The 16,935-nt window shown below is 35.4% G+C and overlaps 1 protein-coding gene across 1 annotated transcript; it reads left to right on the forward strand.

Annotated features, from left to right (window-relative positions):
- Positions 1–237: 237 nt before the first annotated feature.
- LOC108985072 (GATA transcription factor 15-like) lies at positions 238–1,636 on the forward strand. The gene is made up of 3 exons (XM_018957226.2): positions 238–793; positions 882–1,013; positions 1,115–1,636. The coding sequence occupies exons 1-3, from the start codon at positions 773–775 to the stop codon at positions 1,385–1,387; spliced, it is 426 nt and encodes a 141-aa protein (XP_018812771.1). The 5' UTR covers positions 238–772; the 3' UTR covers positions 1,388–1,636.
- The last annotated feature ends 15,299 nt before the right edge of the window (positions 1,637–16,935 follow it).

Here is a 16,935-nt window from a genome sequence, read left to right on the forward strand (position 1 = left end):
AAATGGGAAATGGTAGTATAGCTGCTGCATCACCATCAAAACGACATCCTTCTCCAAGTCCAAGTCAATCATTTCTGTTCACTGCCGCAATAATCAAGCCCGCAAAACCGAAAAGCTTTTTCCATGTGGATAATGGCGCTCTTTTGCTCTCATTTCTTCTGTAATTTTAGTTTTTTTTTTTATTTTTATTATAATTTTGTTTGTTTGGGTTTTGGCGGGTGCTCTTTTGCACCAAAACAAAAAGTATTTTGGGTTTTGTTGGGGAGGGTGAGGCGCAATGTTGTAATTTCACATAAACCTGGGGAGGGAGATGGGGAAGGGCTAGGGTTTCGCGTCCCGTTTATATAAGCTGGTCTTTTTTAGATCTGCTGCGGCTGGTGCGTGTGTCGGTTCGCTCCTCTATCTCTCTCTCTCTGTTCGCGCATACACAGTCATTCAATCTCTGCATGTCGGTTTCTTTTAGATTCCAATACTTTCCGTTTCAACAACCATAGATTCCCTCTCCCTCACTCTCTCTCTCTCTCTCTCTCTCTCTCTTCCTCTCTCTCACTCTGTCGTTCATATCGAAGATAATCTTCGCTTTCTATTACGCTCTCTGGGGTGATCTCTGATCTACTCTTTTCATCCTGATACTTCTGCGTTTGTTGTGACTATCGTTGGGTGTTTTAGTAGCCACCCACTTTCTCGTTTGAGCATATAAGCGGACCCAGTTTAGCTATTTGGTTTCTCTCAGCTGGGTTTTGTTCAGATCTTTATAACATATTGCAAAGAAATGGGGGATCTGAGCGATATAGTGAGTGATCAAGTCTTTCTTTAGCTGTTTGATCTGTGATATTGATCTTTAAACTCGCTGATCGGATTGATTTCGTGCTCTGTTGCAGGGATCGGAGTCTGAGGACATGAATACCAAAAACCCAAATGGGGTTTCATCCGAAGAAAGCCACAAGAAGACCTGTGCCGATTGTGGCACCTCCAAGACCCCTCTATGGCGAGGTGGCCCAGCTGGTCCCAAGGTAAAAAAACAACTCGCTACCAAAATCCCCGATTTGCAGTAGTGATTAATCAAACTCGAGCTTTGGTTTCGATCAGATCATGATTTCTGTTGATTGTGCAGTCACTGTGCAATGCGTGTGGGATCAGAAGCAGGAAGAAGAGAAGGGCTACACTGGGTTTGAACAAAGAGGACAAAAGGCCCAAGAAAACAAGTATTTGTCGCAGCAATAGTAATACTAAGATAGGGGATAATTTGAAGCAGAGGTTGTTGGCTCTGGGAAGAGAGGTGTTGATGCAGAGATCGACGGTCGAGAGGCAGAGAAAGAAGTTGGGGGAGGAGGAGCAAGCGGCTGTGTTGTTAATGGCTCTCTCTTATGGCTCTGTTTATGCTTAGGTTGTCCAAAGAAGTGTTACAAATTGTAGGAGTTGGATGTGAATCCTGACCTTGGAAGTGTATTTTCAATATTAATTAATGTTATTTATTTATTTATCCTTATAGTTGGAAATTAATTTTTTCTTTGTTCTTTGTTTCTGTAGCTAGTTTTAGTATTTATTTAACTAACTGATTTTTGGGACAATGTGAATGTCTGAACAAGTGTGAGAATTGGGAATTTCCTCATCCTAATATTGCCAGCTAAAGTTGTCCCTTACAATATTATTTTTGCGATTGTGTGTGTCCAAATTCCTCTCTGTTTGGTATCTCAGAAATGGGGAGGGAATGTGAAATTTGTATTTCCCGCTGTTTTTCACTTACTGGACTACTGTAAAAATCCAAAGACATCATTTGCACTGCCCTTCTATTTTTCAATTCTTCTAGATATAAGCACTCTCGCGTACCATGTGGTTTTTCATATTTTTTTATTAAAAAAAATAATGAAAATAACATACGAATACGAATTATATATGTATATACATGGAGTCTACACTTTATGACCACCACCACCCTTGTAGAAACCGTAAGCCAACCTTCGCAAATCACCTCCCACGGCCCACAAGAAACAGCAACCCCAATTAAATCGCCACTGTTGAACCACTGCATCTTTCCATGTCGCCCTCTCCCTTTAATCCCTAGAATCGGTTTCTCTTCTCTCCCAACTTTTCACTGTCACTCATTTCTGTATCTTCTGAATGTGTCGAGTTTCTCAATCTTGGTGGCCACGAATCCTTGGTGCTTTGGTCCTTTTCTTCTAGTTCTGTTTGTACAAGTCATGGTTTTAATTTCTGGTAATTATAGATAATTACGAGCATAGTATGCATACGGCGTGAGTAATGGGTTAGATCGTGAACCTCCGGTGTGGGTGAGCGACAGTGTTTGTTCTGAGAGAGAGAGAGAGAGAGTACTATGAGGGCAAAATCGATACTTAGAGAGAGTAAACGTGGAGAGCGAGAGCCTTATCGTGTAGTCTTGGCAGTGGTGGCTGTCGAAAGTTGGTGTGAAGTCGTGAGACGTGGGGGTTGATTTTGGTGGCTTACGGTCATGTGGATGTGGTGCAACACTAGAGATGGTGGAAGTTGGTGGTATGTAGGGTTCCGCTTGCTCTGTTAAGGTTGCTAAAAACAAAGGCTTGTTGAGTTCTTGGTGCAGTGGTTGTGTAAGATAGTGGCTCTCGGTAGTTGGCTTTGGAGGTGCTAGTGAACGGTGGTGGTGAAGCATTTGGTGTAAAGCTAGCTTCCACCGATGTGGCGATGGAAGAATCACGGACAACGTACTTGGGAGTGGGCCATGCTCTGTTTTTGTTTCTTAAAAACAGAGGCTTCCGTGTTGTGGGTGTGGAAGACGTGCGGCGGTGAAGGTTTTCTTTTGGTGGTTTTCTGCTTGGCCTGGCCAGGATCCTCACTTTGTGTACTGGTGGTCTGGTGCAGCAGACTGCTACGGTGCTCGTTGGTTTCCAGTCGTGTGTTTTTGGGCGGCATGTGGTTGTAGGTGTAAAGATGTCTCTGTGAAGCAACCATGCGTGGCTGTGCAAGGAGGTGGCGAAACTCAGTGACTCACAGAAAATATAGACGTTTGCATTGGGTGAGAAGAGAAACCGATTCTAGGGATTAAAGGGAGAGGGCGACGTGGGGAGGTGTAGTGGTTCAACGATGGTGATTTAACTGGGGTTGCTATTTCCCATGGGCCGTGGGAGGTGGTTTGCGGAGGTTGGCTTACAGTTTCTGCAAGGGTGGTGGTGGTCATAAAGTGTAGACTCCTCGTATATACATATATAATTCATATTCGTCTGTTAATTTCATTCTTTTTTTTAATAAAAAAATATGAAAAACCACGTCAGTGATTGGTACGTAATTGTTACGTGAGATTGCTTGTACCTAAAAGAATTGGTTAATTTGACTTCTCCCATCCGTCTGAAATTCATTCCTGCCCAAATTAAAACGCACCGTTTAAATAAACGGTACACGTAGATAGATGGTTGCACATCGGTGCACTAACTCACTTGAAGATAGAGTTTTCCTCTATTTTTTTTTTTTTTGTAAATAACAGTTCATAATCTTATTAATTAAGTGGAGCATTTTTTACAATTATATATTTTGTTTGAAATATAAGGCCCAATCTGAATAAATAAATGTTTCATCTCATAATTATATATTTTTTAAATTTTCATATAAAATATAATAAATAATTTAATTTTTTAAAATTTTAAAATTTTAAAATAATAATAATATTAATAATATTTTATTCAATTTTTTATTTTTAATTTTCATCTCAATTCATCTCAACTTACTATCTAAACGGTACTTAAAGTTTGTATCCAGCATCTTAATTTACTGTTAATTCCTTTTATTTTTTCATTTAGAAACTTAAATTTAATACCGTTGATTTTATGACAAAATTTCTCTCGAATGTTTAAATGATATATGATAATTAAACTTCGGTGAAAAAAGAAAAAAAAAAAAAAAGGATAAGCAGTTTACAAGAGATTAATAAAAATTGTCCAACTTGGGGACAAAACGTAGGAGGCGACAAATATATAGGTTCAACATCATATCGGAGGGTACAAATATTATATACACAGACAGAGATTTTCATTTCCTGTAGACGAGTCATCATAGGAAGAGCAAAATGTTGACCAATGTTGGTGGTTTTTCCTTTGACACGTCGTTTAATGTTTTAATTATCAAAACCTACTGAGCTATTCCTTTAACATCACCGACCAATCAACAGTGCCCTGTAGCCTTCCAGTTAAGAAAATTGGAAAAGAAAATATGAACGTAATTGTGCAATCTGTGCGCTAAAAAAATTGAAAATTAAGGTCGGATAATATTAATGATAAATATTGTAAAAAGGTAAAGGCTGTTTTATCAAAAGCAAATTCTCAAATAAATGATTAAGGTTAGGTATAAATTTTAAATAGATAATTTTTATATAAGTTTTTTTTATTAAAAAAAAGTGAGTTTTATTAATAAAAACTAATTTTTTTAACACTTTTTTTTTTCGATAAAATTTATATTTTTATAATAATTTATATGAAATTTTTCTGTTTAAAAATACGCGTTATTTTCTCTAAATAAATTGTTGGTACGGCTACGGAAGGAAAGCCGGTTTCCAACCAAGGCATCAAAATAGCTCACTGGTAAACATGACAAGTACGAAAGCAGAGTGAGCCGCCGTTCCTAATTCCGACCGTTATTGTGGGAGGCTAAGGATAGGTTTGGGGGGTGAGATGATAATTTTGTGTTTTGTTTTAAAGTTTAAAATATTAAATTTTAGTATTATTATTGTTTTGGGATTTGAAAAATATGTATTGAGATTTGAAAAAGTTGAATTGTTTATTATATTTTATATGGAGATTTGAAAAATGTGTAATGATGAGATGAGATGAGATGAGAATTTTGTGTTTTATTTTTGGCCCCAAACCTGCCCTAATTGGGGTGAAAGGTGTTCCCAGGACTCAATTTCATTTTGAACAGTTATGTGCATCAGTCGGAAGCCACAGCACATCTCACATTATTTGTTTATTTTTTTTTTAAAACTCAATGTACTAACGTGCTGCGATTTCCAGCTTATACAAGAAATATTTCATTTCATAAACTACAACTTCAATGCCTCAACTGTACGTACTTACTCCTTGTCTCGTGAATCATGCTGCATGCCCTCAATAAGATTTTCTATTTATTTTTTTATTTTTATCTATTTACTCAATCCTTAACGGATAATAATAGTAGACGTTTTTTATAACTTTATTATTGTATAAGAATTCCTGCGATTTGTATTCGGATTATAAAATATTTGAGTAAGAATAGAGGAGAGGGCAGGTGCTACGATGATCTGCGTATAATCTGGATGGGAGATTGCATGCAGGAGACTTGGATACAACTGTATTGCGTCCTGTCTTCTTGATCGATAATTACAGCTTGTGTTGCAAATCCGCATTTAGAATCTTTTACAAGGGATATATTTAATGATGGAGAAATCTTCCCACCGTCGGTCTGCTGTTACAATAACAGCCCTCCAATAACATTTTGCCCCGTAGCTCCTCAATTTTACATTCCATGTGACTTATTACAACAATATAAGCATATCATAAGCACCAAATTCAGAGTTTTTGAGAGGTGGAGGCATAGTTTTAGATAAGAGAAAAATAATATTTTTATTATTTAGTTCTTCTATGAAAAACTAAATTTAAGATAAAGTAAAGAGTGAAAATTGATTAGTAAAAATACTTTGACTATATTTCAATTCATAGATTAAGTTTTATTATTTAAAATTTTAGGATTCAATTCTCTACTTGTTTTGAATATTATAAATTTGAGACAATTATATTAAATCTTACTATGGTTTGATTTTGTTGAGGTATAGGATTATGAATATATGATTGTGACTTAAACAGACTTTTCAGTTTTCAGGCTATTGATGTGATCTTTTGCTGTATTATTGTTTGTAAATATAGTGTCATTTTTAGATCTAATATTCATTTTTATATATGAAAACCGTGGTTTGTAAATAGAGAATAGATTCTAGAATTAAATTTGAAAAAGCAGATAAATATAATGTCATATATTCCAATTAGGAATTTAGTGCTATAATTCTTAATTGTGTATATTGTTTGAATTGAAAAAGTTAGAGTAATGGATCCGGTTGATGGAAGCCCAAAACTTTTCTTTTCTTATACGTGCCCTAATCTCATTTTAATTACGTGTTTTAGGTAGAATTTTCAGATTCTTGTCATATTATAATTTGATCTTTTCTTTTAAGCTTGCGTTTTGTTGTGTTTCTTCCGACTCCCTGTGGATCGACATCCTGAACTATACTATAACACTGCGTACTAGTTTGGGTTTAATCAGGAAGTAGGAGGCTAGCAGGGATATACGATCCCAGTACGGAGCCGCACACTGGTCACCATCATCTCTGGACTCACACACGACCAGGTATAAATATCCCTCTCTTTGTCGAGAAGGGGTTCTTCACACTCTTGAATACTTCTTTGCTTATTCTCTCTAGCTCTCACTTTCTTTCTTCATTTCCAACCTTGATCTAACTTGAGCTTAGAGGTACCACGGCCCCCCGAGCTCCCCCATTCTTCACCTTTCTGGAAAGAGACCAAGCCCCAATAGCGCGGAGTTGCCCAGATCCGCGAAACACGACATCAATAGGTGGCAAATATATATTTTGAATAGTTGTTTGTTGTTTCATCCTCTCTTGTTTTTCAAAATCCTAATCAAATGATATGACTGTCAAAACAAAAAATTAATAAACACAGCATTATTAAGTGGTTTTTGAGTTCAAATGGATAGAAAGAATGGTACAACAATTTTTATCTATCCTGTTAATTTCAATTCACTAAACTATAATTCAGTTAGTTGTTTTCATCTTACAGGTGTAAGCTTTCTTGTCACAATGCTTGAGTCACTCTGTTAATGTGCCCTAGTGGACATCTTTGCAATACTTGAATGTGCTCAAGTGTGCTGCCTACTAAGCTGAAGTTATTGCACATTACTAATATCATAATTATTAGGTTATTGAGAGAAGAGAACAGAGAAGTTCGGGTTCAAATTTATAAATGAAATTAATCACAGGCCACTTATTTCAAAAGGAGAGTCTAAACTTAAAGGGTTAGTATATTGAAGTAGTGATATATTAGGTTAAAATGGTGTTGTTACCATACTGAAGTAGTGGATATATTATGCTAAAATGGTGTTGTTACTATACTGAAGTATGGTTTGCATGTAAATTATTAGACTATCTCACATTATTCGGCGTAGGTAATCACCCAATCTAGTAGGCTAAGCATAAAAACTAGGGAAAAAAAAGAAGCAAAGTTGACCTAAATAGAACAGCTAGTAAGTGCAACAAGACTTGAGGAGGGGGGGGGGGATTTAATATATTTCACATATGCATTAAAGAAGAGATTTTGATTTCTAATTTGTCTCGTACAAAAATAACAAATGAAGCTCGGAACACCACTCATTCTTCAAATTCTTCGAAAGTTTAGCTTAATATTAGTCAAAGAAAAAACACCCCCCTCTATTTTAGCTATCCATATTTGCAGAACATCATACAACTCACTATTTACTCTTTTCCTATTCCATTTAAATAGTTTTGATAATTTGGGGTGTGGAACATGTACTTCCATTATTTATTACAATGAGCCAATGGGATCACAATAAGATGTGTGTAATTGGACAATGTTTATCTATTTTTTCGCAAATGACAAGTTCTAGTATCAATATCGGTTCATGTTCATGGACTTCAAGAGAGAAAGACAAAGCAAGTTTGGATAGGCCACTTTGCTACTGTAGCATTCCATCGAAACTACGAATTTCTGGAAAGGGTAATAGTTTTGATAGAATATTTTACAACTGTCTAAATTATAAGATCAATAAACAATGTGGATTTTTTTAATGGATTGATCTTAAAAGTGAACAAAATTCATACTGCAAGATGACGATGGAATTAGCTCAACAACGGAATGAGAGGTTATTTCATGAACATGTAACAATTGAACAAGCTAAATTTAAAGCAATGGAAACGTATAAGGGAACCTTGAAGCAGTTGTTGACATCGTGGTTGATTTTTATGGTGATTTGTACTACAATTTTTATGTATCCAAAAAATGTTAGTGTATGTAGGGCAGTGCTACGACTCATCTAACCTGTTGTACTTTGTATGACAATTTTTGGACAATTGATTGTAATGAACATGTGATGTAATTAGTCGTGTTTGATTAATGTAATGAACATGTCATGTAATGAGTTTTGTTTGGTGAATTTTATAGACATGTTTTGAAATGTTATAGACAGGTTTTGGAATGGAATGAATACCTAATGGACAATTTTTGAAATGTTATGGACATGTTATGGACAGGTTTTGGAATAACTTCACAAAGTTAAAAACCAATCAAGAAACATCCACAATTCAAAACACATTATTAAATTTTAAAATTCATATTTCGAATTACATAAGTTCAATCCACAATTAAATATGGGAATCACATAACTTCAAAACAATCCAGTCAATCCAGAATTACATAAGTTCAATCCACTCCTCCCAATAGAAACCAATAAATCACAAAGTTCAATCAATTAAAGCTTCAAAAAGTTCAATCCACAAAAGTTTCACAAGCTTCAAAACACAAACGCTTCACAAGCTTCCTGTCACTTTAATCACAAAAGACTTGATCATATACAAGTTAAATTTAAAAAAAAATCTATGTCACATTGCCTAATGCGAAAACTCTTCTCCATAATATAAGAAAAACAAAAGACTTAATAACATACATAAACAAATTTCGATTAAGCATCCGTAGATCGTCACCTTCTACACATGTGTGACTCATCATTATCTCAATTTCATCACTATCGAAATTCCAAATTTGATCATTCATTGTAGAATAAGAAACACAAAATAAGAACTTTAGCTGCCAGCCAAAAAAGCAGCCCAGTACCTCAGAATTTTGAGAAAGAATCACAAACTCCCAAAATTATGCCTTGACCTCAACAACCAATAATAAGCAGAGCGAAAAAATATAAAAGTAAATAGCTAAGAAATTTCTTCCACATTCATTCCATATTCTGTCATTTTGAAATATTCAATATTCTATTTTGCCAAGAAATTCGTGGAACCCAAGAACATCCATTCCATTACATTTCTAATCAGTCCTAATTACCCCAATTATTTTCAGAGGCATGCGTGGTACGTATGAGAAGAAAATAAGTGAAAAATTCATTCAATGAAAAAATCAATGAAAAAGTATGTGCAAAAATCAAACCATGGTGACGGCAGCTATGGTGGGCGATGGCGGTGACCTCTGTCGATGAGGATGATTGTTGTGGTGGGTGACGATTGCCCAGGTGGGCAAAGGCTGTGATGGGAGACTGAACAAAGCTGAGAGAGAAAGAGCTTCGTGGGAGCGACATAACGTGTGGGTGTGACGACATTGTCCGGCTGTGGCAGCGACAAACTTGGTTTGTTGCGGCGGTGGTCTGGGTTTGGTGCGGCGACGGTCTGGCTCGTGTAGACTATGGTCGTGTAGACTTTGGGCACTCGTTTCTCTTCTGAAGTTAGATTTCCGTTGGTTTAATCAGATAAGATCAGATTCATTGTCTCTAGTGTTAAACTTTATATGGAGCTTGTTTGATAGGGGGTTCTTAAACGCCCAATATAAGCCCAACCATCCCAAATCGGAACTGTTCAATGATGGTGACCAAATTATTTGATAAATATAGAAATTTCTATTAAGGTTCTTTTCAGTGTTACCCCTCTCGGGCTTCTATTATTTTGAAGCAATACTATATACAATTTTAATGTATATAAGTTCACTTTTTTAAAAGATGAATTTTTTCATGTGAATTTTTTTTTTTTCAAATAAAGTGTATGGAACTCATACATCCTAAGATTACAAATACCATAGTAGCAAAGACTAACGACCTATTCAACAAGTAAGACAAAGACTTCCCACCATGGCAATAGAACTAAAATGCCAAAGGATTCTATTCATTTTCCCATTGGGGCGGGTTCATAAATATAATAATATGGGGGAAAATTAAAAGATAAATTAAAGTTTTAGGGGCGGCAAAATTAGTTTTTATCAAGTTTTCTTGATACAGAGTAAAAGAAATAATAGAGAGAAGTGTGAAAGAAGTAAACTGGAACTTGAACTTTATTCATTCGACTTGAGTTTACAGTATTCATCCTCTGTATTTATAACCAGAGAACAATAGAGAAAGGAAATAGAAATAACAGAAAGTAAAACTAACTAACAGAAAGCAAACTAACTATTACATGTATCAAATGAAACTATTACACGCGTTGCAATATGTCAACTATTTATTATCTGTGATAGTCCCCCTCAAGATGATGTGTATATATTATGCACATTCATCTTGGATAGAAGAACTTCAAATGACTTAGAACCCAAAGGCTTGGTCATTATATCTGCAACCTGATGAGCAGAAGATACATGCAAAGTAGTAATCAAACCCTCTTGTAACTTCTCACGCACTAAATGACAATCTATTTCTATGTGTTTAGTACGTTCATGATAGACTGGATTAGCTGCTATGTGAAGAGCAGCTTGGTTATCACAAAATAAGAGAGCTGGCTGAGTGTGTTGTTGATGCAAGTCAGCCAATAAGGCTTTGATCCAAACAATTTCACAAACTGTAAATGCCATGGATCTATATTCAGCCTCAGCTGAAGATCTTGATATTGTGTGTTGTTTCTTAGATTTCCATGATACAAGAGAATCCCCAATAAAGATGCAATAACCACTTATTGATCTGCGAGTGTCAGGGCAACTAGCCCAGTCTGAATCCGAAAAAGCTTTGACATGAACCTTTGATGAAGCTGAGAAAAATAAGCCTTGTCCAAGAGCAGACTTGAGATATCTCAAGATTCTCATAGCAGCTTGTAAATGGGGCATTCGAGGGCTATCCAAGAATTGGCTAAGATGATGTACTGCAAATGTAATATCGGGTCTAGTGTGAGTCAAATACAATAACCTGCCAATTAGTCTTCTGTAAGCTGAAAAATCACTCACTAATTCACCATCATCTTTGGATAGTTTTGTATGAGTGTCCATAGGAAATAGAGCTGGCTTTGCAGCAAGTAAACCAGAATCTGAAATAAGCTCTAAAGTGTACTTTCTTTGAGACAAAGAAATACCCTTTTTTGATCGAGATATTTCCATACCAAGAAAGAATTTTGCAGGTCCCAAATCTTTTAATTTGAACTCAGCATTTAGAGATCTTTTAACACTCTCAATTGCAGCTATATCACTACTAGCCAGCAGTATATCATCTACATACAATAACAAGGCAACAAATGAGTTTCCTTCTTTCTTAGTAAACAAAGAATAGTCAGCCTTTGATTGTGAGAATCCCATGTTAAATAGCACAGAAGTAAACTTGGAATTCCACTGTCTTGAAGCCTGTTTTAGGCCATATAGAGACCTTTGCAATTTACATACTCTTTTGTCCCCCTTTCTAAGATAACCTGGAGGAGGCTTCATAAAAACTTCTTCATCTAATTCCCCATATAGGAATGCATTATTAACATCTAGATGAACAATCTGCCAATTGTGTATTGCAGCAAGTGATAAAACACACCTCACAGTCACCATCTTTGCAACGGGTGAGAAAGTCTCAAAAAAATCTAAGCCTTCCTTTTGAGTATACCCTTTGGCAACAAGTCTTGCCTTATGTCTCTCTATTGAACCATCAGAATTGTATTTTATTTTATATACCCACTTACAACCTATAGGAGTTTTATTAGGTGGTAGTGTTGTAAGGGCCCAAGTGTCATTCATTTCTAGTGCAGATAATTCTGTAGACATAGCAGCTCTCCAATGAGCATGCTGGACAGCTTGGTGATAAAATGAAGGTTCTGATTCTGAAGAAATAGCAACCGAGAAGGCTTTATGTGATGCAGATAATTTGGAGTAAGAAAGAACATCAGATATGCTATGTTTATTACCTGGATTAGTAGCAGGATCCCTTGTAGATGATTGAGAAGCAAGAGCAGCTAAATTACAATGATAATTTTGCAAATAACCAGGCCTCTTTTGTTGTCGAGTTGATTTTCTTAAGGGTGGAAATTGATTTGCATCATGTATGGGTAAGTCTGTACTAACTTGAGTACTTGAATCATGAGAAGAAATTTCTGATTGCAATGGTGCAGGAGAGGTGTTTTCTGTCTGTAATGATTCAGAGTAGATTACATTTTCATTGTAATCTGGAACTGGTTTTGGAAGAACAGAAATGGAGTTTTCTGACAATTTATTTGACTGATATGGATTTTCAGTCATAGAACTTGTATTCAAGTGAGATGAAAAAGGAAATATTGATTCATGGAATATTACATCCCTGGAAACAAGAAATATTTTCTGTTCCAAATCATAAAGCTTGTAGCCCTTTATACCAAATGGATATCCTACAAAGACACATTTTCTTGCTCTTGGCGAAAATTTTGATCTATTTTGTGTAAGTGTTGATGCATAACATAAACACCCAAAGATTTTTAAATGATGATATGTTGGAACTGATTTGTACAAAACTTCATGTGGAGATCCGTTATTCAGAATTAATGAAGGAATTCTATTGATGAGATATGTTGCAGCAAGTATACATTCTCCCCAGAAAATCAAAGGTATGTTTGATTGAAATTTTAAAGCTCTTGCTACATTCAATAAATGTTGATGTTTTCTCTCAACTATAGAGTTTTGTTGAGGTGTTTCTACACATGATAGTTGATGCAAAATTCCTTTTGAATTAAAAAAATTTGTCATTTTGAACTCTAACCCATTGTCAGATCTCACACATTTTATTTTTGTCTCAAACTGTGTTTCAACCAGATTGTAAAATGCAATAAAAATATTTTGAACTTCAGATTTTGTTTTCATTAAGTATGTCCAAGTAAATCTAGTGTGATCATCCACCAAGGTAAGAAAGTATCTAGAACCATTATGAGTTGGAACAGAAAAGGGACCCCATATATCAGCATGAACAAGATTGAAAGAAGAACTTTTATTGTATGAATGAGTCTCAAAAGAAAGCCTTTTCTGTTTGGCCAAAGGACAAACTGTACAATGACTATCAAGTTTGTCTGAGAAACTAATGTCTGGTACATTCTTTGAAAGAAGAGATAATCGAGATATGGAAGGATGTCCTAATCTACTATGCCAGATTTTGGAATTTGTAATGGAATTCACAGTGTTTGTTTTTGGTTGAAACTCAACAGCATAAGCACCTGATTGTTGCAAGATGTATAGCCCAGCAGACTTTCTAGCTATCCCAATCATCTTCCATGGGGTAAATTCCTGAATAAAACAAAGATCAGGTAGAAATATGAAGGTGCATTTCTGAGATGAAGTGAGTTTGCTAACAGAAAGCAAATTATATGAAAAAGATGGTACACAAAGCACATCTTTGAGAATTAAGTTTTCAGACAATTTGACTGTGCCAAGATGGGTGACTGGTACAGTATTGCCATTGGGAAGCTTAACAAAAGTGTTTAAAGACTTTGTTATGGAAGTAAAGATATCAATGGAATGAATAATATGGTCTGTAGCACCAGTGTCTACAACCCAATTATTCTGAATTATTGATGAAGATGTTGAACAATTTGAGGAAAAACTAGAAAATATCATACCTTGGGTTATTTGAGGAGTGCTAGAAACAACATTGGCTGCTTGATGGGTTATGGTTTCATTAGATTGTGAGTGGATTAAAGCTAACAATTTTTGACAGTCCTCTTGAAAGAAAGGCAGATTATTATAAGTCTCAAAGGGTGTAGCAAAAGGTTGGCTCGTGACTTGGTTTGCTGATGCAGACTTTCCTTTCTGTCGAAAATTAGTAGATTTGAATCCTGGAGGATAGCCATGTACTTTGTAACACTTATCAACCGTGTGATTAGACATACCACAATGAGTACAGAACAGTTTGGCTCTTCTTTGCTGCTGGTTTCCAGAAACAAATCTTTGGCCTGATGGAATTGATTCTTGTATTTTGCTCATGAAAGCAACAGTCTCAGTTGCATTAGTTCTGCTGATTTCTCTCTGTTTTTCTTCTTGGACTATTAAAGAAAATACTTTGTTTATTTCTGGTAGAGGTTCCATCATCAGAATCTGCCCTCTAACATGAGAAAAATATTCATTCAACCCCATTAAGAATTGAATGACATGTTGTCTATCTTGATATTTCAAGAATTGCCGAATGGCATCACAAGTGCAGGTTCTTAAAATCCCACAAGAACAAGTAGGGATTTGATTGTAATCAGCCAATTCATCCCATAAAGACTTAAATTTTGTATAGTAATCCCTTACCGACATGTTTTCTTGGATCAACATTGATAAATCTTTCTGGAGTTGAAAAATTCTTGGCCCATTTCCTTGTGTAAATCTATTCTTGAGATCTTGCCACATATCCTTTGCAGTTTGTGCACAAATGATACTGGCCCCAATTTCCCTTGACACTGAACTGATAATCCAAGAAGATACCATATTGTTGCATCTTTCCCACAAGACATTTGAATTATCTGTTGAAGCTGGACGAACTATCAATCCGTTTACAAAACCAATTTTGTTTTTCGCCTTCAAGGCCATCATCATGGACCTGCTCCATGTATGGTAATTTTCCCCAGTGAGGATATTAGACACCAAGATTGCACCTGGTGAATCACCACTTTGTAAGTGATATGGATTGCTCTCCATATTCGTAGAATTAGTAATAGAAGCGGAAACAGAATCAGTGGACATAGATCCTCCTACGCTGATACCATGATACAGAGTAAAAGAAATAATAGAGAGAAGTGTGAAAGAAGTAAACTGGAACTTGAACTTTATTCATTCGACTTGAGTTTACAGTATTCATCCTCTATATTTATAACCAGAGAACAATAGAGAAAGGAAATAGAAATAACAGAAAGTAAAACTAACTAACAGAAAGCAAACTAACTATTACATGTATCAAATGAAACTATTACACGTGTTGCAATATGTCAACTATTTATTATCTGTGATATTTCTTGTAGATAAACCATAAAAGTTTTATTGCAATTTATAAAATGTATTCTTTTATTTATCAAGTTTTCCAATAAAAATTTATCAGGCACGGCATTTTCTCATCGTATCGTAGCATTATATCATTGTCACGCTTGAGTTCTCCATAAATAAGTACAAAATCAGCTTTAATCACTTCAAATTCTTCTAAAAGTGTAGTGGGTGTTCCATGATACAACCACATCAACGCCACCAATGTCATGATCATATCATCAATTACTAGCTTGTAATTAAAAAACACATCATCTTCAAATGAAGCGTAGATCCGGATATTGCCAAATAAAACACTTTTTAATCCTTTTTTTTTTTTGGTTTCTTAATATCCTAAGAATGTCAACAAAACGATAGGTTTTTTTTAAAAAAAAAGAAAAAAAAAAGGAAAACCAGTTAAACGTGGAAAGGAAAAGAAAATGAGCAATGGAACAAAAGAAAATCAAACCCTTCTTTTTCTAATTCTTATTTTCGGGCCCAATACTTTTTGTTTCGGCCAGACACACCCAACCCTAGCATTATACATCCATTCCATCTTTGGTTTATATCCAACAAACTCAAAGAACCACAACAACAAGAAGCCCAACATCTGAGCCTATCACATGACTCTCTCTATGGACACTAACCGAACGGATCAAATAATATCTCTCAAGAGTTTTGTGCTGCTGAGGTATAGGTGAGTTTGAATATTGAAGTGAGTTGAGTTGAGATAATAAAATATTATTAAAATATTATTTTTTAATATTATTATTATTTTAAGATTTGAAAAAGTTGAATTGTTTATTATATTTTGTGTTGGGATTTGAAAAAATTGTAATGATGAGTTGAGATGAGTTGAAAGTATTTTATGATCCAAACGCAGCCTTACGTGGACAGCTCAAAATTATTATTAGGTTTTTAATTGTGTTGCTGAGGTCTATAGTTTAGATCTGTTTTGGATCTTTCGAAGTGCGATACAATGTGTGCATTGTACGAAGGATTAAGTGTTTGAGACTTGAGTTTAGGTGCAACAAATTTTGAGGATGAAATTTTTGTAACAATGGGAGGATGTAACACCCACATCCAGCCAAGCCCAATTTCTAAATATTTTTGGACTTATATATGAAAAAACTAGTCGAGTTTTTGAGTATTTTTTTTTAATATAAATTCAGTAGTGCTACAGGTACACACCAAGCGTACCTTTTGCGTAACCGGCTTATTACGTGGCATTATTATTAAAAAAAAACAAAACAAAAATCGATTCAGACAAATGAAATGCCATCACGAGCGCCAAAACCAGATCTAAACGAAAAGAAGAAGAAAAACAGCGACCCAGTGCGTTGTGAATCGATTGTCTACTTGTCGTCGTCGAACCCATCCTAGAAGAAACTGGGTCGTTGTGCCATCGAGCCTTCATCTGCGCCGGTGGTCAATTTCTGTGTTTGAGAGAGTGCCGTCGTGGGTAGACTAAGGTTTGATTTTATTTTCCTCTGTTTTATGCTTCTATTTTTCTATATCTTTGAACAAAGGGTAGACTGAGAGGTTTGATTGTATTTTCCATTCTTTGATTCTTGAGCGAGGTTTCTCAACCTGGATTATTGTTTATAGAAACAAAATGGATGGATTTTTTTTCCATTGCAGTTCTTTACATTGAAGTTGTGTAATTTTATTTTTCTCCCTTTTGGCTATGGGTTTTGTTCTCACTGCAGTTCTTTTTCCTACTGAAATGCAACCAAAAATCTGAAAGTTCACATTAAAGTGAGAGGGGACAAATAATTTTTGCATCTGGACTGTAAAGTAAAAGCGAGAGCCACATTTTATTTGTTTTATTTGTGATGTTTTTCACGTATAAGCTAGTGCTTTTGAGCGTGAGGATGCATATAAATATATATTTCATGTTGATTTGGAGAGGAAGAAAGCAAACGCAGCAGGTCCTAAATGGTGTTGATAACATTTGCAATATTAGCTTGGAAATAGA

This window comes from Juglans regia, chromosome 7 (genome assembly GCF_001411555.2).
Source record: "Juglans regia cultivar Chandler chromosome 7, Walnut 2.0, whole genome shotgun sequence".
NCBI lineage: Eukaryota > Viridiplantae > Streptophyta > Magnoliopsida > Fagales > Juglandaceae > Juglans > Juglans regia.

What these genes read in the sequence shown, in the direction of transcription:
- LOC108985072 (XM_018957226.2), top strand. Translation starts at nt 773, where the DNA reads ATGGGGGATCTGAGCGATATA. An exon ending in TGGGGGATCTGAGCGATATA is followed by an intron (nt 794 to 881) that starts GTGAGTGATCAA and finishes GCTCTGTTGCAG; the next exon opens with GGATCGGAGTCTGAGGACAT. An exon ending in GTGGCCCAGCTGGTCCCAAG is followed by an intron (nt 1,014 to 1,114) that starts GTAAAAAAACAA and finishes TTGATTGTGCAG; the next exon opens with TCACTGTGCAATGCGTGTGG.